The sequence below is a fragment of the Entelurus aequoreus genome, linkage group LG25 (assembly GCF_033978785.1).
Source record: "Entelurus aequoreus isolate RoL-2023_Sb linkage group LG25, RoL_Eaeq_v1.1, whole genome shotgun sequence".
NCBI classification, from domain to species: Eukaryota; Metazoa; Chordata; class Actinopteri; order Syngnathiformes; family Syngnathidae; genus Entelurus; species Entelurus aequoreus.
The window spans coordinates 16,912,118-16,937,172 of record NC_084755.1 but is presented as its reverse complement, the minus strand read 5'-3'; the positions used below and the strand labels follow the sequence as shown (position 1 = coordinate 16,937,172).

The 25,055-nt window shown below is 38.1% G+C and overlaps 1 protein-coding gene and 1 long non-coding RNA gene across 3 annotated transcripts; both read right to left on the bottom strand.

Annotated features, from left to right (window-relative positions):
• Window positions 1-6,010: 6,010 nt before the first annotated feature.
• On the bottom strand, window positions 6,011-14,190 carry LOC133642858 (uncharacterized). Of its 2 annotated transcripts, XR_009824614.1 has the most exons (4): window positions 14,079-14,190; window positions 11,897-12,067; window positions 6,600-6,722; window positions 6,011-6,487 (listed from the first exon to the last, which is right to left on the bottom strand). It is a non-coding gene; the product is annotated as an uncharacterized LOC133642858 (long non-coding RNA). The 2 variants fall into 2 exon arrangements; XR_009824615.1 differs by lacking the exon at window positions 11,897-12,067 and having other exon boundaries at window positions 6,017-6,487; window positions 14,079-14,188.
• Window positions 14,191-17,288: 3,098 nt separating this feature from the next.
• LOC133642621 (transcription factor Sox-9-A-like) lies at window positions 17,289-22,881 on the bottom strand. The gene is made up of 3 exons (XM_062036930.1): window positions 22,133-22,881; window positions 21,614-21,861; window positions 17,289-18,984 (listed from the first exon to the last, which is right to left on the bottom strand). The coding sequence occupies exons 1-3, from the start codon at window positions 22,558-22,560 to the stop codon at window positions 18,260-18,262; spliced, it is 1,401 nt and encodes a 466-aa protein (XP_061892914.1). The 5' UTR covers window positions 22,561-22,881; the 3' UTR covers window positions 17,289-18,259.
• Window positions 22,882-25,055: the final 2,174 nt, after the last annotated feature.

Sequence of the window (25,055 nt, the reverse complement as noted above, 5' to 3'; positions counted from 1 at the left end):
CTGTGATGTTTGTTGACACGTCCGGGGGAGAATTTGGGAATTTTCACAGCCTTCATAAATCAGGAGAGGGCATCATTTTTTTCCCAGGGATCACCCCTCTTACTATTGGCTAACGCCAGAGTACTTCCACCATGGCAGCAGAACAAACAGAAAAATTATTTATTTGCAGTGCACCTGCAGGGGCCTAAAAACGATGCAAAGGTGTGGCAGGTTAGCAGGGTTTGGGAAGCTGGAACTATGCATCCTGTTGCCTGATTCCTGGCGTCTGTCTGGAATTTCACAGCAAGTTAGTGAAAGTGTCTTAAAGAGGAGAGGGAGGGGGCGAGCAAGGGAAAAGGACAGGATGTACCATCTGTCAGCCTTTTTGTTTTTGCAACAATTTATTAACGCATTGTCGTGTAGTTCTTCCACAAGGAGACATGAGTTCATTGAAGAAAAAATTTGGCCAGGGGCCGGGCTGTACATACATACATATACATATATACACATACATACATACATACATATACATTCCTCGCGCACTAATTGACTGAAAGGACACTGCGGCGCAAACGCGATGTCACGTTATCTCTTGCTAGATATCTCGAGTTGTATGTTGCAATATGTATATATGCTTTGCTATTGAGTTTTTTTCCCACTCCAGACTGGGCCCCCTTAGGAGCCCAGTCTAGATTGTATTTTTTTACTCATCCTTGCCCAGCGTTTACCTTTTTCCCATCTTTTACGGGGCGCCTTGTGGCGACCCATCAGCGTTCCTGTTCTGTAACCCTGTACACTGTTTGTCTCATCTTTAATGAGTTTGTGCTGAAAACAAAGTTTCGTTGTACTTGTGCAATGACAATAAAGACCTACCTACCTAAATACCTCTTTGATTAGTGCCCGGGAATTAGTACTCGGGAGCGTCCCGAACACTGATCAGAGGCAGGTGAAAACAATCAGCACCCATGACAACAAGAAACACAAAACAGGGGTGCTGAAACAGAACTTAAACCACAAGTGAATCAAAACCTAAATATCATAACACTATCATACGGTATATAATAATTAGGGTGCTAAAAAATGCTTTTTTTATCACATTCAAGTCCCATTTTTTTTTTTTAGTAATTTTCAAAAATCAAATGTATTTGTTTTTTTTGACAAATTAATTTAAAGAATGGTAACACTTTAGTATGGGGAACATTCACCATTCATTAGTTGCTTATTAACGTAAATACTTAATTTAGAGTTATTTGTACACTAGGGGAACACATAAGGGTTAGGGTTAAGGTTACTAATAAGCAATCATTCTGAGGTTATTGAGGGAAGACTCTTAGTTAATGGCTTACTGGTTATATGATAAGGCCATACAAAATAAGGCATTAATAAGTACTTAATGACTAATTAAGAGCCAATATGGTACTAATTTGCATGTTAATAAGCAACTAATTAATGGTGAATATGTGTTCCTCATACTAAAGTGTTACCAAAAAAATTTTTTTTTAAGCCATCTCTATGCTTACTTGTTTGTAGCGCAATCCAAGATAATTTCTTGATAGTGTCTGCTATTTAACATCAGCATAGCCATTAGAGACATAATATTTGTTCCGATATCACAGCGGATATCATGTCAGTTCAACATGGGACTAGTCCTCATAGGAAATGTGGTCTTCTGGCAAAACACTACCGCTTTGGTCCACTGGCGCCGCCAAAATCAACCAAAACTGAAAGTTCTTAAGTGGGGCTTTAACTGATACGTACATAAGAATTTGGAAATTAAAGACCAACAAATGTTTCCTGCAAAGTTGTATTCCTTCTGCAGGGAAAAAAAAAATGCTGATGCTTCAGAGGTTGTTGGAACCGAAGCGGACTGCCTGCAGAGAAAATAATGGGGGCACATAGCAGAACAAACCTGAACCGAGGCCAACCCCTCACGAACCCCCTCCAAGCACACGCATGAACTGCAACTAATTAATGTCCTGAAGAGGCTGCAAACACACACACACACACACACACACACACACACACACACACACACACACACACACACAAGAATACGACCGCATGAAACCACGAAACAAAGCCTGAACGCGTCAGATGCGAGCCTGCAAGTATGCGTGTCTCTGGCAACTCATCTTTAACTCATCGTCCTGTGTGTGCTTTTTATGGAGGAAATGAGGCTGGTCAATGACCGTGAGACACTTGGAACATATATTTCACTAAAGTCCACTCCCGAGGGGAAAGACAGCGCAGCCGAACCATGCCGGAACACATGTTGCTCACGCTGGTGAAAAGGGGTGTGGTCAGCAACATCGCAGGCGCAATGAAGCGAACACAAATACCGCAGGTCTCCGCCAAGGTTGCCTCGTCAACCTAAATCTTCATCCTCCCTGGTTCTTGTGGGTATACATAGGGTGACGGGATTGTGCCATTTTTGAATAAGGAGTGGTCACACAGGGATTCAAACAAAAATCTATCAAAATGTTTTAGTACGACTTTGGTAAGCTATGAAATCGCACCGCTTGACGGATTGTAGGCGCGTTAAACATATGAGTATTATGGTGTGTGTATAAGGTAAGACATTATCTGGCATGTTTCGCAATATTATGTAAAAGCAACTTTTCTTACCTTCTGGTACCTGCTGATCTGTATTTGGGGTCTTCATAAATCCTGAAAAATTGCGCGCTTCCGTGCCGACTCCGTAGTCGATAGAGTAAAAGAAGAAACTTTTCTTATTATGGGACATTCATCCTCCGTTGTTGCCATTTCTAATATAAAGTACTGAAACGTTCTTACTTATATCTGTCAGTAAACTCGCCATGAAAGTGCTAAAACATACCGGTATAGTGAGTTTACATTATTCACCCAAGGAACTTTAGTTATTAGAGTTCCGGTCGGACAATTTTTCACGGGTCAAATTTCCGGTGTTGTTTCCGGATGAGGAGATGCTGCTCCGTTATTGATTGAAGTAAAGTCTGAATGTCATTAGAACAGTTAGCTCCATCTTTTGACACTTCTTCCACTCCCGTCCTTGCACGCTACACCGCTACAACAAAGATGACGGAGAAAAGACGCTGCCGAAGGTGAGCCACGTAAATAAAACCGCCCACAAAACGGCACATCCGGAAGAGACTGTCAGAAAGCGACTTGAAGATGATCTGTAATACAATCTATGCAACATTTTGACCAAAGAACCACCATTTCATGTTATGTAGACCACAAGGAAGTGTGTTACATTTAGAAAAAAATAATAATAATATGACTCCTTTAATGCGCCCTATAATCCGGTGCGCTTTATATATGGAAAAAGATCAAAAATGGACAATTGCGCCTTACAATCCAGTGCGCCCTATGGTCTGGAAAATACGGTACACTATATACATCCATTCATACTTTATATTACTTCAATTTATTTTTATTAATTTCTAAATTGTGAGGACTTATTTTATTTTGTAGTAGTAGTAGCGACTTCCTTGTTCCTTTCCGGAATAAGGTCAACTTCCTTTGTTTTCACTTTATCGAACTGCGCTTGCAAGTTACGTCGAGGCCACCTTGGCGCCTGTGCGAATTTACTGTGAGACCCCATTTTTTTTTAATGACCTGATGGGGTCCCTGGGACCCCTTTTTAAAAATTCCTTGCACCAACACTGATTGCGCCAACATTGGTTTGTGCAAAACATCAGCAGGCGGCTGTGGCCTGCGGGCCGGTTCTTACACTAATCAAATAGTCTGATAAAGATCACATTTTACTTGCAGTGTAAACAAAAAAATCTGATTTAGATACAAATCTTACTTGGGCCACCTTGTCCTAGTCCTACTCACTTGTGTCCTTGGACAAGACACTGGTTTAAATGTAGCATCAAATGTAGATAATGGGTCTCACAATGCAAAGCGCTGTAAGTCTCTAGAGAAAAAAAAAAGACTATATAAATATAATTCACTTCACAAACCCTGCGTGGTTTACAAAATGAACACCATGCACCGGGTGAAAAATAGAAATTTTGAGTGAGTGTACCGTGTGAGTCACTGTGTGTCACTGTGTGTGTAATTAATTGGTTTTACTGCCAGGTTAGCCCATGTCTGTCACTGTGGAATTCGTATTTGGCCATGAACTTGTACGTGTTAGTTGAGGTATTAACTTATTTGAGCAAAGGATTAAGTCCTACTGGTTGTCCTGCACTTGGAATGGCCAAACAGAGGTTGCGGTATGTTTGACAAAGTAGACCCTGTCACTTGTCTGCAGTTTGGCCTTCTCCGTGTCACTGTGAGAACTGATGCTAACTCATTTGCCTCGGAGAAGGCAAACACACACACTGAGAGCCACGCCTATTTGAGAATAATAGTAGTTTAGCTGACTGTTGGCGACAAGCCCACGATCTTCGTTGTTTTACATGTTGTTATCCACTGCGGGCCAAACATGCAAGATAATGATGCGCTCAGAATGCGTGCAGACACAAATGTCAGAGCAGTAGCTCCACAAGTCTTTACAAACATTGTCTCACGAGGAACAAAACAAAGAAAACCACATGGGTGGCATGGCTCAGTGGGTAGAGTTGCCGTCTTGTACCTAGAGGATTACTGTTTCAATTCTGACCTAGCGAGTTAATGTCAACGGCCTTGTCCCTAGGTAAATTTGAACTTGTTTGCCCATATGCGACCTGTTTTGGATGTTTTCATGTCCATGTGAACAGTGCAATTCCGAATTTTTCATATCCGACCAAGACTTCTTTCGTATGTGGAAATATATGGAATATATGCGATGCATCCCCATCGTAATCCGACCAGAACATCATCAAAAAGTGATAAACACTGTCATCACAAAACTAGACTGTTATAAAATAAATAGTTGACAACAGAGTAGAAAAACAGCTTAAAATAAAATGTTTTAGGAACTCACTTGAAACTTCCAACACCCCTGTCACAGACTACTCGCCCAAAGACTTGCTTTTCAAGCAGACATCGGAGCAGATTATCCTGTAAAACTGTCAGAGCCAAAATACCTTTTAATCTGTTATGCGCATTAATTTGGTTCAGAAAGTGTTGACTTTGATTGCACAAAATCCTTGAAATTGTCACAATATCGTACAGAGACCGACTAGAGCTGAAACCATGTTTACTTCCGTAAACACTGCAGTGTGTGTGACTTCATAACGTCATGTCCACATGCCGGTCAGATTGCATTCACATTAAAAATCGCATTTTTTGTTGTTTTAAATGTGAACGACCACTAAAATGATCGGACTTGACAAAAAAATTGGAATTGGACATCCGACCCTGCAGCTTCTGATGGGTTGTGGTTAGCGCCTCGTTGGCAGATTCCGCCATTCCACAATTTCCTTGTTGTTAATGTGCAATGACAATAAAAGCCAGTTCTATTCTAGTCAGCACTGCATTAAGGAAACTTTACATTGTAAGGCTCTTTGAGTTTGAGGCTTGTTGTGAGTTTACATAATTCACCCACGGAACTTTAGTTATTAGAGATTTTCGGTCGGACGGTTTTTCACGGGACACATTCCACGGATAAGAAGATGCTGCTCTGTTGTTGATTTAAGTCAAGTCTGAATGTCATTAAAACAATTAGCTCCATCTTTTGACACTTCTTCCACTCCCGTCCTTGCACGCTACACCGCTACAACAAAGATGACAGGGAGAAGACGCTGCCGAAGGTGAGCCACGTAAATAAGACCGCCCACAAAACGGCGCATCCAGAAGAGACTGTCAGAAAGCGGCTTGAAGGTGATCTGTAAAACATAATCTATGCAACATTTTGAACAAAGAACCATCACATGTTATGTAGACCACAAGGAAGTGTTTTCAATTAAAAAAAAACATAATAATATGACCCCTTTAATGCGCCCTATAATCCGATGCGCCTTATATATGAAAAAAGATAAAAAATAGACCATTCATCTGCAGTGCGCCTTATAATCTGGTGCGCCCTACGGTCCGGAAAATACGGTACATAGCTTTTGTGCTCACAATGAATATGGTACGTATTAAAGTTATTCTTAGGTAGAACAAGCTCTTTATTTACTCGCCAACACCTAGTTTGACACATACTGATAAATACATGAATATTATGAATTTTTCAATAGGATTTCAATTTGATGGGGCGTGAATAACATTTAAACGTAAGACATGTTTTTCTTCCGTTCTTTGGTCGCGGCGTTCCTCGACCTTCCTCGCAGTCTGCTCACGAGGCCTCTGACACACTTAATGGGATTATGCTAATATCATTTTGGGACGCTGACCTCGGGCCGGTGCCAGGTTTCTTACACATGGCTGCACAAAGACGAGAGGGGCTGGGGTGTTTTCCACCCAGACCGGGCTTGGCACCGGGCGGCACGTCTCTAGTTTTAGTTTGTGTTTCATGTTACTCTTCCGATTCAGAAGAAATGTGTCCCGGTTTGAGTGAATGAGCGTTTCTTGTGGAGGGGGGGGTAAGAGTGACGTTTCCACGGAAACACGTTGATGCCAGCAAGGCTTCCTACGAGATGTGTCCTATTGGTAGCTTTATGGTCCATTTAAAAAGGAATATACACAGAATCAAACCACAACAGTGTCATACTTTGACCTTACTTGATCTATATTATTTGTTTTCCAGTGTGTGGTTTTTTTTTTACCTCTTTTTCTTTTCCTCTTCCTTTTGCCTTTAGAAAGACCACCCATCGGGCTCGGAGGGGGCAGTCGTCCCCGTGGAATAATAATGGGGTCGTCCTGGGAAAATTGCCCACGGAATGGCCTGTCTGGAGGAAAAAAAGAAAGAAAAATTTGCTCCCGTTTCCGATCCCTCTTGGAAACATTTATCAGGCTACTTGATCGGGGAAGCATGCAGTTGCACTGCAAAAACTGAAATTTAAGTAAGATTAAATATCTCAAATAAGGGTGATATTGGCTTATTTTCTGTCTGATGAGATAATTCTTCTCACTAAGCAGATTTTATGTTAGAGTGTTTTACTTGTTTTAAGGGTTTTGGCCCTAAATTATATCAGTAAAATATTACAGCTTGTAGCTGAGATTTGATGACCTATATAGAGTAAAACATGCTTGAAACTAGAATATCAACTGTTGCAAAGCTGTGTCATCAACACTCACAAGTATAAAACTACTTTTTTAAAGTAATTTCTTACTAAAAATACATGACGTATGCATATCATTATGTCAGATAATGGCACTAGCATTTACTTAATTGAAGAATATTGTCAATATATTGAGCAAAAAGGTATTTTTTTTTATACCAAGAAAAGTGCACTTGTTATTAGTGAGAATATACTTATTTTAAAAGGTATTTTTGGGTTCATTGAGGTTAGCTAATTTTACTTGTTTTGGAAAGTCTTGACAAGCCGAATTTTCTTGTTCTATTGGCAGATAATTTTGCTTAGTTCAAATAAAATACCCCTAATTTTTGTAATTTTTTTTTCTTGTTTTTGAACACTGACTGTTTGCATTGTGTTGTTCGGGATATGTTTTGCCCTTTATGTCAAATGGGGCAGTATGGTTTAGAGCAGGGGTCACCAACGCGGTGCCCGCGGGCACCAGGTAGCCCGTAAGGACCAGATGAGTAGCCCGCTGGCCTGTTCTAAAAATAGCTCAAATAGCAGCACTTACCAGTGAGCTGCCTCTATTTTTTAAATTGTATTTATTTACTAGCAATCTGGTCTCACTTTGCCCGACATTTTTAATTCTAAGAGAGACAAAACTCAAATAGAATTTGAAAATCCAAGAAAATATTTTAAAGACTTGGTCTTCACTTGTTTAAATAAATTCATAAATTTTTTTACTTTGCTTCTTATAACTTTCAGAAAGACGATTTTAGAGAAAAAATCCAACCTTAAAAATGATTTTAGGATTTTTAAACACATATACCGATTTACCTTTTAATTTCCTTCCTCTTCTTTCCTGACAATTTAAATCAATGTTCAAGTAAATTTTTTTATTATTATTGTAAAGAATAATAAATACATTTTAATTTAATTCTTCATATTAGTTTCTGTTTTTTCGACGAAGAATATTTGTGAAATACTTCTTCAAACCTATTATCATTAAAATTCAAAAAAAATATTCTGGAAAATCTAGAAAATCTGTAGAATCAAATTTTAATCTTATTTCAAAGTCTTTTGAATTTCTTTTAAAATGTTTGTTCTGGAAAATCTAGAAGAAATAATGATTTGTCTTTGTTAGAAATATAGCTTGGTCCAATTTGTTATATATCCTAACAAAGTGCAGATTGGATTTTAACCCATTTAAAACATGTCATCAAAATTCTAAAATTAATCTTAATCAGGAAAAATTAGTAATGATGTTCCATAAATTATTTTTTAAATTGTTTCAAAAAGATTCGAGTTAGCTAGTTTTTCTCTTCTTTTTTTCGGTTGAATTTTGAATTTTAGAGAGTCGAAATTGAAGATAAACTATGTTTCAAAATTTAATTGTCATTTTTTTCGTGTTTTGTCCTCTTTTAAACCGTTCAATTAAGTGTAAATATAATTAATTATTAATAATAACAAAGAGTTAAAGGTAAATTGAGCAAATTGGCTATTTCTGGCAATTTATTTAAGTGTGTATCAAACTGGTAGCCCTTCGCATTAATCACTACCCAAAAAGTAGCTCTTGGTTTCAAAAAGGTTGGTGACCCCTGGTTTAGAGTTACTGCGGGTGAAACAAATTAATTTCATCCTAACGTTTGGTAGGACCACAGAACGGAATGAGTCAAGCGTGGTCCGCGTGAGGGAAAGTCTCATCAGTGCAAGAGTCATCTCCTTATTACAGAAGCAACACACCAACATTGTAAGAATGCCGCTGTTTTTGTTCTCGTTGTGTAGCAACTTTTTGGTCATCACACAAAACAAATGAGTCATATATTGCTGACCTTGACTTGCTACTAAAATAAATGTAATAATGGAACTTAGATGTATAGTGACTAGGGGTCTGGTAAAAAAATCGGATTCGAACTCAAATCGCCATTCTCACGTTGTACGATTCAGAATCCATTCTCATTTTTTCAAAAATCTATTTTTTTTTATTATAATTTTTTTTTTTAATTTTTTTTTTTTAATTTAATCAATCCAACAAAACAATACCATAACAATGCAATCCAATTCCACAAAACAACCCAAAAGTAGTGAAACAAAAATGAATATTATCAACAACAGTATCAATATTAGTTACAATTTCAACATAGCAGTGATTAAAAATCCCTCATTGACATTATCAGTAGACATTTATAAAAAAAATAAATAAAAAAAAACAATAGTGTCACAGTGGCTTACACCTCATAAGCTTGACAACACACTGTGTCCAATATTTTCACAAAGATAAAATAAGTCATATTTTTGGTTCATTTAATAGTTAAAACAAATTTACATTGTTGCAATCAGTTGATAAAACATTGTTCTTTACAATTATAAAAGCTTTTTACAAAAATCTACTACTCTGCTTACATGTCAGCAGACTGGGGTAGAGCCTGCTGAAATCCTATGTATTGAATGAATAGAGAATCCTTTTGAATCGGAAAAATATGGTTTTTGAATCGAGAATCATTTTGAATAAAAAAAAAAATCGATTTATAATCGAATCGTGACCCCAAGAATCGATATTGAATCGAATCGTTGGACAACCAAAGATTCACAGCCCTAACTGTGACCTACCTATCAGTGGTGGGCAGTCAAGGCCAGCAGAGAAGGCTTTGCTGGCCTTGACTGCCCTAAAACATGATAATAAATTGATAAAAGTTTTTCATTTTTCAATTTACTTTCCCGAAATATATAAAAGTAGTCATCATATTCTCTTCATGTTCCAGAGATTTTATCCAATTACAATTCAACTAGCTTGTTGCCAACGTTGTATGAAATCTGCCCGAGGCCTTCTAAAATCAACAAGGTGGCGGTCTGTGCAGTGTAGGCTAACAGTTGATAGACAGTTACGATAGCCAACCAGATCATGAGTTGTTGACAGTAGCCCTTCTAGGTTGCTTCTCGTTGAACGTAACATACTGTACGCCTCCTGGGATAAGATAGAGAACTCACAACAAGAATCACAATGCGAGTAGGGTTGTACGGTATACCGGTGTTAGTATAGTACCGCGATACTAATGAGTCATATTTGGTACTATACCGCCTCTAAAAAGTACCGATCCCCCACCTACTTCTAAATCACTAATTCTTGTCTCCTTGGAGTTTATTTCAAGTATCATCCCTGTAGGACGAGTAATAGCTACACATGCTTCTCTACTCACCAGAGTCATGACATTGGATGTGTTAAAAATGGTCTAAAGTTGACATGACAAAGTCAAGACAAGATTTCACTTCATCCTGTCATTAGCTATTAAGACAATCAATCTTAACTTTAAACACAGTACTTACAAGTGAATGAAGTGCATACTTAGTCAACAGCCATACATGTCGCACTGCAAAAAGTCAGTGTTCAAAAACAAGAAAAAAACAAAAAAAAATCAGGGGTATTTTGTTTAAACTAAGCAAAATTATCTGCCAATAGAACAAGAAAATTTGGCAGGTCAATACTTTCCAAAACAAGTAAAATTAGCTAACCTCAATGAACCCAAAAATACCTTAAAATAAGTATATTCTCACTAATAACAAGTGCACTTTTCTAGGTAGAAAAAAAAAGACCTTTTTGCTCAATATGTTGGAAAATATTCTTAAATTAAGTAAATGCCAGTGCCATTATCTTGACATAATGATATGCGCTCGGCATCATGATTTTTTTTTTCATGCTTGAAGTAAGAAATTATTACTTTAAAAAAGTTGTTTTATACTTGTGAGTGTTGATGACACAGCTTTGCAACAGTTGATATTCTAGTTTCAAGCATGTTTTACTCAATATAGGTCATAACATCTCAGCTACAAGCTGTAATATCTTACTGAGATCATTTAGGACCAAAACCCTTAAAACAAGTAAAACACTAAAAATAAAATCTGATTAGTGAGAAGAATTATCTTATCAGACAGAAAATAAGCAAATATAACCCTTATTTGAGATATGTAATCTTACTTAGATTTCAGTTTTTGCAGTGTACACTAAGGGTGACCGTACGAACAACGCCAACACTGTCATAAACATGTGCCATATAGTGAAACCACACTAAAAACAACAATGACAAACACATTGTGGGAGAATATTTGCACCGCAACACAACATAAACACTATAGAACAAATTCCCAGAATTCCCCGCAGCACCAACTCGTCCAGGACGCTAAAATGTAAACAAACGCCATTGGTGGATCTACACCTAACATCCACTGTAATGATACCAAGTACAGGAGCGTATCTAGTCAATACTATGATTACATAGATATGTTTTAGCATCACAAAATCTCTCTTTTTTTAAATTTATAATAAGTTTATCCATCCCCATACATTTTCTACCGCTTGTCCCTTTTGGCGTCGCGGGGGTGGTGCTGGAGCCTATCAGCTGCATTCGGGCGGAAGGCGGGGTGCACCCTGGACAAGTCGCCACCTCATCGCAGGGCTATAAACTCAGTAAATATGTCCCTGGACACATGAGGACTTTGAATAAATGTATGATCCTGTAACTACTTGGTATCGGATTGATACCCAAATTTGTGGTATCATCCAAAACTAATGTAAAGTATCAAAAAGAAGAATAAATTATTACATTTTAACAGAAGTGTAGATAGAACATGTTAAAAGACAAAATAACCAGATATTAACAGTAAATGAACAAGTAGATTAATACTTCATGTTCTACCGCTTGTCCTTAATAATTTTGACAAAATAATAGAATGGAAAATGACACAATATGTTACTGCATATGTCAGCAGACTAAATTAGGAGCCTTTGTTTATTTACTCACTACTAAAAGACAAGTTGTCTTGTATGTTCACAAATTTAATTAAGGACAAACTTGCAATAAAGAAACATATGGGGTTAGTGCATGTACCTCACAATACGAAGGTCCTGAGTAGTCCTGGTCAATCCCGGGCTCGGGATATTTCTGGGTGGAGCTTGCATGTTCTCCCCGTGACTGCGTGGGTTCCCACCGGGTACTCCGGCTTCCTCCCACCACCAAACCTAGGGGTTCGGTGAGTCGGTCTCAGGGGTTCGGCGGAGCCTGCGCCGTGGAGGTCAAGACACACCCGACTCATCGTGTAAATAAAAACTTCTCCCTATCGGCGTATTATGGATACCCCCAAACAATGTTCCCTCTAATTTTCCATCTGATGTGCAGGTGTGTAATTTGTTGTGAGTTCATGCACTGTGTTGGTTTTGTTCTTTGAACAACGTGATGTTCATGCACGGTTCATTTTGTGCACCAGTAAAAAAACATATACCGTATTTTTCGGACTATAAGTCGCAGTTTTTTTCGTAGTTTGGCCAGGGGTGCGACTTATACTCAGGAGCGACTTGTGTGAAATTATTAACACATTACCGTAAAATATCAAATAATATTATTTAGCTCATTCACGTAAGAGACTAGACGTATAAGATTTCATGGGATTTAGCGATTAGGAGTGGCAGATTGTTTGGTAAATGTATAGCATGTTCTATATGTTATAGTTATTTGAATGACTCTTACCATAATATGTTACATTAACATACCAGGCACATTCTCATTTGGTTATTTATGCGTCATATAACGTACACTTATTCACTATTCTTCATTTATTTTAAATTGCCTTTCAAATGTCTATTCTTGGTGTTGGCTTTTATCAAATAAATTTCCCCCAAAAATGCGACATTAACTCCAGTGTGACTTATATACGTTTTTTTCCTTCTTTATTATGCATTTTCGGCCGGTGCGACTTATACTCCGAAAAATACGGTAACTTTGTCTTGAATTTTAAAAAAAAAAAATATATATATATATATATATATATATATATTTCACTGAAGAAGGGTTCGGGGAATGCGCATAAGAAAGTGGTGGGGTTCGGTACCTCCAACAAGGTTAAGAACCACTGCCCTAGTGTGTGAATGTGAGTGTGAATGTAGACTGTCTATCTGTGTTGGCCCTGTGATGAGATGGCGACGTGTCCAGGGTGTACCCCGCCTTCCGCCCGAATGCAGCTGAGATAGGCTCCAGCACCCCCCGCGACCCCAAAAGGGACAAGCAGTAGAAAATGGATGGATGGAGTTTTTAATGTACCGTAAGGTTTTTTTTGTTAAAATAAAGCCAATAATGCAATTTTTTTGTGGTCCCCTCCCCTTTATTTAGAAAAATACCAAAAAGTATCAAAACAATTTTGGTACCGGTACTAAAATATTGGTATCGGGACAACACTATTACAGATAAATACTTGTAAGTCCATTTAAAAAAAAGGCTAGATCTCGTGAGTGTGTCACGACCAGAATTGGACTCTGAACACAGGCGCAGGATTTCAGAAGCAGTTCATTATAATGGCAAGGGAAGGGATCCAAAAACAGATCTAACCTGACCCCAAAATGATTAACAAACTCAAAACGCTCCAGCTACGGAGGGAAAAGGGTTCTAAGTAGATAATATAGGCCTGCCGATATTTTCGGCTGATAAATGCTTTAAAATGTAATATCGGAAATTATCGGTATCGTTTTTTCGTGTTTTTTTTTTTTATTAAATCAACATAAAAAACACAAGATACACTTACAATTAGTACACCAACCCAAAAAACCTCCCTCCCCCATTTACACTCATTCACACAAAAGGGTTGTTTCTTTCTGTTATTAATATTCTGGTTCCTACATTATATATCAATATATATCAATACAGTCTGCAAGGGATACACATGATTGTGTGTGCTGCTGGTCCACTAATAGTACTAACCTTTAACAGTTAATTTTACTCATTTTCATTAATTACTAGTTTCTATGTAACTGTTTTTATATTGTTTTACTTTCTTTTTTTATTCAAGAAAATGTTTTTAATTAATTTATCTTATTTTATTTTATTTTTTAAAAAGGACCTTATCTTCACCATACCTGGTTGTCCAAATTAGTTATAACAATGTGTTAATTTCACGACTGTATATATCGGTATGGGTTGATATCGGTATCAGTAAATAAGAAATGAACAATATCGGACATCCCTAGTTCTAAGAACACCAAAAAGCACTCCAACTGAGGCGATACTATGAAGCTAACTTTACCTGAAAAAGTCACAAACCAAAACTCTCCTGAGGATCCATAAGATAGCCCCAAAACGTGGCTATGGCTGTGGACAAGAAACTCTGGAGGTACGCACAAGAAGATATAAAACTCTCTGGCGCAGGAGAGAAGGAGGACGAGACATTTAAGCATGGGAGAACAGGTGAAATCAATCAGGACAAACGATGACACACCAGGAAGAGCAAGTGATCTGAAACGAGAAGGAGAATTGGCTTTTCAAAATAAAACAGGAAATGACCAGACAAGACTTCACCCAAGTGTGACACTGTGAAACGGTTTGTTCGCCACTTCCAATCGAATCAACTCAACTCTGAGCGGTACCACTGGCCTTCCCGGCTCCCGAAGAGTGCTGCAAATTTAGATTTGAAATATTTTTTTATGTAAAATATGTTTTTACAATTATTTAAATTACATCTACACTGCAAAAACTGATATCTAAGTAAGATTAAATATCTCAAATAAGGGTGATATTTGCTTATTTTCTGTCTGATAAGATAATTCTTCTCACTAAGCAGATTTTGTGTTAGTGTTTTACGTGTTTTAAGGGTTTTGGTCCTAAATGATCTCAGTAAGATATTACAGCTTGTTGCTGAGATGTTATGACCTATATTGAGTAAAACATGCTTGAAACTAGAATATCAACTGATGCAAAGCTGTGTCATTAACACTCACAAGTATAAAACTACTTTTTTAAAGTAATACTTTCTTACTTCAAGCATGAAAAAAAATCAAGATAATGGCACTAGCATTTACTTAATGTAAGAATATTTGTCAACATATTGAGCAAAAAGGTCTCTTTTTTTTTTCTACCAAGAAAAGTGCACTTGTTATTAGTGAGAATATACTTATTTTAAGGTATTTTTGGGTTCATTGAGGTTAGCTAATTTTACTTGTTTTGGAAAGTCTTGACCAGCCGAATTTTCTTGTTCTATTGGCAGATAATTTTGCTTAGTTCAAATAAAATACCCCTAATTTTGGTATTTTTGTCCCTTGTTTTTTAACACTGACTTTTTGCAGTGTATAAATGTAATCTATATATCAATATATAGATTACATCTATATATTCAAGCTTTTTGTTGAAGACAATTTCAAAAATTAAAAAAATCCCTTTTTTTTTCTCCTCCAGGCATACGTTTTGCTCCTTAACCCACCAGTGCCTCCATGGAAATACCCCCCTTTACCTCAAATAACTACTCACCTCCAAATCTTCCACACGACAACTCCGCTCCGGACAGGCTAACCTCTTCCAACCTCAGAGGACAAAGCTACGAACAATAGTAAACCGGGCTTTCTGCTCCGCCGCTCCCAGTCTGTGAAACGCTCTCCCTGACCAACTGAGGGCACCACAGACTGTGGATGCTTTTAAAAACGGCTTAAAAAGCCTTCTTTTAAAAAAAGCCTTTTTTATATGTATGCATACTAGTTTTAGCTATTTGGCTGTTCTAGTTTTGATTTGTATTTATTTTTTATTATCTTTTTCTTCTTCTTTTTCTTTTTATTTGTATTGTATCTTTTATTACACTGTAGCCCTTTGAGGTTGTTTACTCAATGTAAAGTGCTTTTTACAAATAAAATCTATTATTATTATTATTATGCACCTGGGGATAGGCTGATTGGCAACACTAAATTGGCCCTAGAGTGTGAATGTGAGTGTGAATGTTGTCTGTCTATCTGTGTTGGCCCTGCGATGAGGTGGCGACTTGTCCAGGGTGTACCCCGCCTTCCGCCCGATTGTAGCTGAGATAGGCTCCAGCGACCCCGAAGGGAATAAGCGGTAGAAAATGGATGGATGGATGGATTATTATTATTAGGAGTTTCAGTTTCAGTTCAGTACAGACATAAGAAAAGGGGCACATAGTGTCACATTTACATGTTAACACGGAAGGATGAATAAAATACAGTAGTAAAATATACCTTCAAAGAAGTGTGGAATATATCACCTAAAATACTAAAATGTAATAAATACAAAAAAAGATTTTAAGAAAGAAATAAGAAACAATCCTGTCTAACTGGATTTGAATGCCAGGGAGTAAAGATATGTTGTTAGCCTCGATTTAAATTGGCTCAGAGGCTGGGAGGACCTAATAGATAGTGGAAGGTTGTTCCATAGTCTGGGCCTTGCCTCTCGTTTTTAGCCTAGTTTTTGGGACAGCGAGGAGGATGCCACCCGAAAAGGGGGGGTAAAGGAGACGGATTCTAGGGGCCCATGATGGAGGGGGGCCCAGAGAGGCCCCTAATGATGATGAAATTATAATACAGAAAAAATAATGGGGGCCCTGTAAAGATTCTTTTCATGGGGCCCAAAATCCCTAGCGGCGCCCCTGCCTGTGCAACAAATCCAGTCGTGAAATTTCCTCTTCGAAATATTCCAAAGTCAACTGTCGGCTTTATTATAAGAAAAGTGAAGAGTTTGGGAACAACAGCAACTCAGCCACCAAGTGGTAGGCCACGTAAACTGACAGAGAGGGGTCAGCGGATGCTGAAGCGCATAGTGCAAAGAGGTCGCCGACTTTCTGCACAGTCAGTTGCTACAGAGCTCCAAACTTCATGTGACCTTCCAATTAGCCCACATACAGTACGCAGAGAGCTTCATGGAATAGGTTGCCATGGCCGAGCAGCTGCATCTAACCCATTGGTGTAAAGCACGTCGCCACTGGACTCTAGAGCAGTAGAGACGTGTTCTCTGGAGTGATGAATCACGCTTTTCCATCTGGCAATCTGATGGAGGAGTCTGGGTTTGGAGGTTGCCAGGAGAACGCTACATTTCGGACTGCATTGTGCAGAGTGTGAAATTTGGTGGAGGAGGAATTATGGTGTGGAGTTGTGTTTCAGTGAAAGGAACTTTGAGTGCTCCAGGATACCAAAACATTTTGGAGCGAGCCCTTTCCTCTTCCAACATGACTGTGCACCAGTGCACAAAGCAAGGTCCATAAAGACATGGATGACAGAGTCTGGTGTGGATGAACTTGACTGGCCTGCACAGAGTCCTGACCTGAACCCAATAGAACACCTTTTAAGATGGATTAGAACGGAGACTGAGAGCCAGGCCTTCTCGACCAACATCAGTGGGTGACCTCACCAATGCGCTTTTGGAAGAATGGTCAAAAATTCCTATAAACACACTCCGCAACCTTGTGGACAGCCTTCCCAGAAGAATTGAAGCTGTAATAGCTGCAAAAGGTGGACCGACATCATATTGAACCCTATGGTTTAATATGATCGCTATAAAAAAGTACACGACCATGACAGTTTTACAGTGTTTTGTTTTTATTGCAAACAATATAATACAAAAGATAAGCTTTTAAGACAAAGACGCCATGTTTACCTAAAGGAGACTCCAAGTAAGTGATGACACAAAAAATATGAACTAACGATACAGAATATAAAAAAAGGGAGAATGACAATTCTCAGTAAATGTCCATTCCAGAACATTTATCCCCTCAAAAAAAAAAAAAAAAGGCAAACCAGTGCTACGCTACGCAGCTTCCGTTTGTGAGAGAGAAAATAAGAAGAAATGAATCATCTGTACACAAGTGAATGATAACATTTACAAAACGATAAATAAATCTGTACCACGCAGCGATCTACTCCGCTCACGCTGCTGAATCGATCATTGCAAATAGTTAATTTTTCCAATAAAGTTAATGCTAAAGAATAAATTAAAAGAGGTTAGGGTAGGACAGAAGCGTGCCCCGGGGGGCTCAGACCTGCTGGCTGCACAGGAGGTCAAGAGGTCACTTCCTGTGGACAGAGCCTCCTCGCTCGTGGCTCCGCAGGCACCAGTGGTATCGAGGCGGGACGGAAGCTGGCGTGGCAGACGCAGTAAAGTACAAGCCAGGTGGGGAACGGACTCTAACCCAACAGTAGAAAAAAACTCTCAGTCACTTCCTGTACAAAATAATGGCGACACGTAAGGCCACTGAGGGTGCTTTTTTTTTTTTTTTTTTTTTTTTTTTTGTGTTAACTTGGCGTTGCCGCAATGGATGACAGAGCAGAACACATACACAGTACATACTAGAATATTCATAACCACTATGTCCTCACAGAGGATTTATGCAAGTATTATATCTAAAAAAATATAATCACAAAAAGGCACTGACGGGAGCCAATCCAGAGATGTACAACTAGAAAAGAGTCAAATGTTTTTGTTTTTAAAAAGTCCTCATGGCCGGGAGAGTTGGGTGTAAATGGGCTGCTGCTCCCAGTGCTGAGGACTGCTGGTCTGAGGCACGGACGGGACCCCCGCGGTGTCGGCGATGGGGGTGTACATGGGCCTCTGGCTGGGGCTCATGTAGCTGAACGGGGAGTAGAGGCCAGAGCCTTGGCCGGCGGCGTAGTAGGAGGCGCCGCCCTGCTGGTCGGGATAGTCATACTGCGCCCTGGGGGGGTAGGCGGCGGCGCTGTAGTGCTGCAGGCTGAAGGAGCCGTAGGCCACGTGCTGCGGCGAGCCCTGCTGCTCGCTGTAGTGGCTCGGGCTCAGCTGCTCCGTCTTGATCTGCGCCGAGCCCCGCTGTTGAGCGTCCAGGGTGCTGAGGGAGTGCTGCTGCTTGGACATCCATGGCCCCACGTTGCCGCCCTGGCCGACGGAGGAGGCGTAGCCCCCTTGGGCGGAGGAGGCGTAACCACCTTGGCCGGCGGCAGCAGCAGCGGCGGCGGCGGCGTGGCTGTGCGGCGGCAGGTACTGGTCGAACTCGTCCACGTCGAAGCTGCCCATGTTGGAGATGACCTCGCTGCTCAGCTCGCCGATGTCCACGGCGCCGAAGTCGATGTTGAGCTGGCGGCTGGAGCCCTCCTGAGCCGGGCGGCCCTCGCGCTTCAGGTCGGACTTGGCGGAGGGGAGGTCCGTCTTAGGGGTGGTCGGGGGCGTCGGCGGACCCTGGGACTGACCTGAGGGGGGAGGACAGGGACAGTTCAGTCACATGTGTACACATGCTATGTATTGGTATAAACCAGGGGTCCCCAAACTACAGCTTGCGGTAAGTCCCAAGTTTTGAAAATAAATAAATAATAAAAATATACATCTATATATATATATACATATATATATATATATATATATATATATATATATATATATATATATATATATATATATATATATATATATATATATATATATATATATATATATATATATATATATATATATAGCACAGAGGCTATATCATCCCTACAAGCCTGCGAAACAGGCTTGTAGGGATGATATAGCCTCTGTGTTTTTTCCTGACCTAACGTATATTCCGCTCTACCCCGGTATTGAGCACTGTATAATGGATAAACCACAGAAACCCCGATTATATATATATATATATATATATATATATATATATATATATATATATATATATATATATATATATATATATATATATATATATATATATATATATATATATATATATATATATATATATATATATATATATATAAAATATATATATATATATATTTTTTTAATTTGTATTTTTTATTATTTATTTTTTTAAATTATTATTTTAAAAAAACTGTCCTTTCTAATCCATTTTCTACCGCTTGTTACTCTCGGTGTCTCCTAGCCACTCAGGCAAATCATATTGTCTAAAAATTAATTTTTTCATTGATAACGTGACATTAAGTGCGCACTCTTTCAGTCAATTAGTGCGCAAGAATATATATATATATATATATATATATATATATATATATATATATATATATATATATATATATATATATATATATATATATATATATATATATATATATATTCGTTAGGTCAGGAAAAAACACAGAGGCTATTTAAAAAGTCTAGGGACGCAGGGAAACCTGCAAAACAGGCTTGTAGGGATAAAATAGCCCCTGTGTTTTTTCCTGACCTAACGTATATTCCGCTCTACCCCGATATTGAGCACTGTTTAACGGATAAGCCACAAAAACCTCAACTATATATATATATATATATATATATATGTATATATATATACAGTATATACATGTGTATATATATATACAGTACATACATTCCGGACCCCGGCCAAATTGTTTTAACCCAATGCGGCCCCCGAGTCAAAAAGTTTGGGGACCCCTGGTCTAAACTATCACACTCCAACAACTCCAACAGTAATACATGAAAAACCGTAACAGTGATACTTCTGTTTTTGATCATTTCTCTTTTGTTTCCACCAACTCTCCTTATCCTTTTTCTTCTGTCATTTTTATTTAACTTTTTAAAATCAACACACTTATTTCCACTCAAAACCCAATTAGATTTATGGATGCCACCCACAGGTGTTCAAATATTGTACTAACGGTATTATTATAACCATGCTCATAAACTAGAAGCAGTAACATGTAAATACTTGAAATGTACACAAACAGGGATGGTTTTAGGTCAGGGATTCTCAAGCTGTGGTACAAGTACCACTAGTGGTTCACGGACTCCTTTTAGTGGTACGCCAAATATTTTCTTCATTATTCAAGCACACGGTTTTATTTTCCAACATTTAAACACAGTGTTACTGGTCAAGCGGTTTGTAATAATACTTCTGCCTTGTTTTTAATGAATATTTAGGCCTACCACGCTACTGTATTTTATTGTTGGGCATTACAGTGTTTTTGGAGGTGATACAATGGGGAAACAGGTTTGAGAACCACCGTTTTAGGTCATATCTCTTATGTCCGTCTTATATTCGCTCTTTATTTATTTTGTGTCGGGCAACTTTTTGACCGACAAATTCTCCCGCATAAATGATTTCATTTAACTTTTTATGACAAATGTCCAAACTTCTTCAGGCCAAGACATATTTAGAAAGACAATTAGTAGTTTTGGGGTAATTTTCCTTCACGTCTATTTGTTCCTGCCAACTCTCCCTATCCTTCCTCTTCTGTGTGAGGCAGCTAATTTGTGACAGGCACATTTAACGTAGATTCATTTTTCTACGTCTTACCCAGGGACTTGAATAAATTACATTATTTTTTACATTATTAATACTGTGGAAAATATTGGACGCAATGTGTTGTCAAGCTTATGAGATGTTATGCGATGTGAGTTGTATTTATTTTTTATAAATGGTTGTGATGATAATGTTAATGAGGGATTCCTAGTCACTGCTATGTTGGAATTCTTATTGTTGTTGATATTATTCATTTTTGTTTGACTACTTTTGGATTGTTTTGTGTCATGTTTGTGTGTCCTCCCAATTGCTCTGTTGATTGCTATTCTGAATGTTTGGTTTTGGAATTGGAATTGTGTTATTATGGTATTGTTGTGTATTATTTTGTTGGATTGATTAATAAAAAAAAGAAAAAGAAAATAAAAATAAATACTGATATACAACATACAAAAACTAGTGACAATAACACTTTTAAACCCAATATAGGACTTTTGTCAAATATTATGCGTGCATTGCAAAAAGATGCATTTAACTGTAAAAAAAACGAGAAGTAGTAATATTGGTTCCCTTTTTAATACTTGCAGTGACATTTATTACACGTCCTTTTATTGTTGCAAAAAAAAAGAAAAAAGTTTGATGCTTACCTGAATGCTCTCCTGGAGAATGCATCTCGCCCAGGCTGGAGGCAGGAGAGTCCGCCTGCTGCAGCGCCTTGAAGATGGCGTTGGGCGAGATGTGAGTCTGCTCGCCGTCCTCGGGCTCCATCTGCCCGTTCTTGACGGACTTCCTCCGCCGGGGCTGGTACTTGTAGTCCGGGTGGTCCTTCTTGTGCTGCACCCTGAGGCGCTCCGCCTCCTCCACGAAGGGACGCTTCTCGCCCTCATTGAGCAGCCTGGAAACAACACAATATGTTTTAAAAAAAGTGTGCATTTAAGGAGGTTAATTGGGTTTTGTAAAAGAAAAGAAAAAGGTGTGTTTTAACAGCGTGCGCAGTGGTTGGGTCCATGCGTAAAAATAAAAATAAAAGCAAAACATGCATTTTAACAGCGTGCACGGTGGTTGGGTCCATGCGTAAGAACCCACATAAAAGAAAAATATGAATTTTAACAGCGTGCACGGTGGTTGGGTCCATGCGTAAAAGTCGTGCGTAAAACCAAACGTACCTCCAAAGTTTGCCCAAAGTTTTGCTGAGCTCCGCGTTGTGCAGGTGCGGGTACTGGTCCGCCAGCTTCCGGCGTGCAGCCTGAGCCCAAACCATGAAGGCGTTCATGGGTCTCTTGACGTGCGGTTTGCTCTTACTGGAGCCGTTTACGCGCACCGGCATGGGCACCAGAGTCCAGTCGTAGCCCTTCAGCACCTGGGACACGGCGTCGCGGATGCACACCGGGAACTTCTCCTCGTCGCCCTCCTTCTTGTAGTCCGCGCCGTGCAGGAGGTGGTTGTCGGAGGGCCGGGTGTTCTCCGTGTCCGACCCGGAGCCGGAGGGGCAGGGCGAGCCGGCGGAGTCCTCGGACATGCTCGGACTGGGCGCGTCGGAGAGACACTTGTCCTGTTCTTCGGTCATCTTCAGGTACGGGTCGAGGAGATTCATGCGAAATGAGTTGCAGGACAGCTTGACGGAGGAAAATTAAATAAAAAAAATAAAGAAAAAAAGTGGGAATCCAATCCACACACGCACCGAGCCCAAAGGACGCAGTGACAGCCAAGCCTGCTGCGCGCACTGGGCGCGGAAAACTCCTTTTCTTACTTGAATTGGGAGAGGGGGGGGGGAATCCAAAAAAAAAGCAGAAAAGCGTCGATCCTTTTGAGTCTTAAAATGTGATTGCGACTCCTCAACTTTTTGTTTTTTTTTTGTTTTGTTTTCCCCAAACTTGACTCACGGAGCGACTCTTGGAGAGGATGTGAGCTGCTTTTTGAAAGACGCTGCATTTATTCTGAGGGCCAGGAAGTGATTGGAGGGAGGGGGGTGGGGGGAAGGAGGTGTTTATAGGCGGGGACGTAACTCTGCTGCAAAGAACATGGACACAACTCTCTAAAAATCTGCCTTTTATTTTTGCTTCGAATGCAACATTGCAACCCCGAAGTGGATGTAAAACATGGAAATATAAACACAACAAAAGTTGCACAAATTATTATATATTTTTAATTTTAAATGTGTTTTATACTAAATTAGTTAAAAGACACTGACATGATATTTTATTAGTAATTGGTGTATAAAAAGAAAAAAAAAAGCAGCTCAAAAAGTAAAAGTAAAAGTTTGCATCGAATAAAAAGCTGCACGCAGGAGCTGTCAGACAAGGCTGCAGTCTAACATTGACCAATAGGGGTCGACAAAGGTCCAGAAACATGTACTGTGTATGCATGCTGCAAAACTCTCAAGTTTTTTCTTAAATGTGCATTGAATGCATTTTTATGAACTGTATCAACTAACTAATCAAGCTAGTTTAAAAATGTTTTTTTTTTAATAAATTTTTATTCACTCGATATCAAATTAAAAAAACAATCGATAAGATATTAAAGTAAAGGAACACAAAAGGTTATAAACTTCTATATTACCCCCATTCGCACGAATGCAACAATATTATTTAGGCCATATTCTAGTTCATAACGTACAACAAAAATTAATTGAAATATCAGCTTACTAAAAGTCATATCTTTTCATGATCATGATTTATTTATTTTTTAATGCAGAGAGTTTTACATTGTTTTGTTCCACTGTCATGTCTGTTTCAATAACTAACACATTTGATTAGAATAAAATGTTCACATACAATTAGATTTTTTAGCTCCTTTTTAGTTTTTTTTTTTTTTTTTTTACAAATCTCTTTTCAATGTTATTTGGTATAATTGTTATATGTACTTGCATTCATATTTTTTTTTATAAATATTGTACTCTACAACTGGTACACAAACACAAATATATTTATATAATGCTATAATGAGTTTATCCATCTACAGTGTTTTACATCAAACCAAACATTAAATTGACTTTTGTAATAAACGTATGTTGTTGTAATCAATCAACATACAATTGTAATTGAGATGCATATGTATCTATGATAATACCAAAAAAAACCACACATATATATATATATAAAATAATAAGTATTTATCAACATAACCACAGTTATACAAATGTAGCATTTCCTACACTCATACAATTATTGTAGTAAGTTAGAAACTTTTTGAAAACTATATGAGTTTGTTGCTTTAATCTAAAACATTTAAAACAAACAGTGGGTAAATGGGAAAAAAAACATTATCTTAGCTTTTGTATCATATAAGACAAAGTAAATAGTTATTAGTTTTATACTGTATCTGATACAAGTCATTATTAATGAATTGATTTAATTTGAAAAACGTGTTGATAACCAATCAAAATGATGTAACCTTTTTTTTTTTTACTGTATTTATTTCATTTTATTTGTATTTATGTTATATTTATTATTGTATTAATTGTATTCTATTTGTATTTATTAACCATTATTTTATGTACAAAAATTACACAAAATGTTAATCACTCTAATGAAATACAATACAAGCTCAATAAATCCCAACTCCAACCAAATCTCAGCTTTGCAATACTTTGGACAGAAATCTACAAAACAATAAAAAAAAAAAAAAAAAAAAAAAAAGGAAAAACTAAAGTTAATAATAGCAACAACAGCATCAATACCAATAATCACGATAACATCAATAATAGTGGTTGAACACATAAAAACACACACACACACACACACAATTAATCACATAACAAACAAACAATATGTGTCATTATTATTATAATTTCCATCACCATCACAGCCACTAGTAGAAAAATAATGTAGTGTATTTCAATAAATATTACTATACAATATAGTATGATATTGTTTTGGGACCATTAAAGTTTACAATATCATTATCAGTGTTCAGTAATTAGCTGGATGTAATCACAGTCATTATTGTGATGCTTAGAATGACAACAAATACAATAACCCCCCCCCAAAATGCCTTTATTGTTGTACAAATTGGAATACAGTAAAGCTCCTAAAATGCATTAAATGTTCAAAATATCAGTTAACTTTAGATTATTGATTGATACGGAAG

Bases quoted from the DNA above. Each gene is read 5' to 3' on its own strand.
- LOC133642621 (XM_062036930.1), bottom strand. From the start codon at position 22,560: ATGAATCTCCTCGACCCGTACCTGAAGATGACCGAAGAACAGGACAAG. The intron at 21,862-22,132 runs GTACGTTTGGTT...TGTTGTTTCCAG, and splicing joins ACTTTGGGCAAACTTTGGAG to GCTGCTCAATGAGGGCGAGA. The intron at 18,985-21,613 runs GTAAGCATCAAA...CTCCCCCCTCAG, and splicing joins TTCTCCAGGAGAGCATTCAG to GTCAGTCCCAGGGTCCGCCG.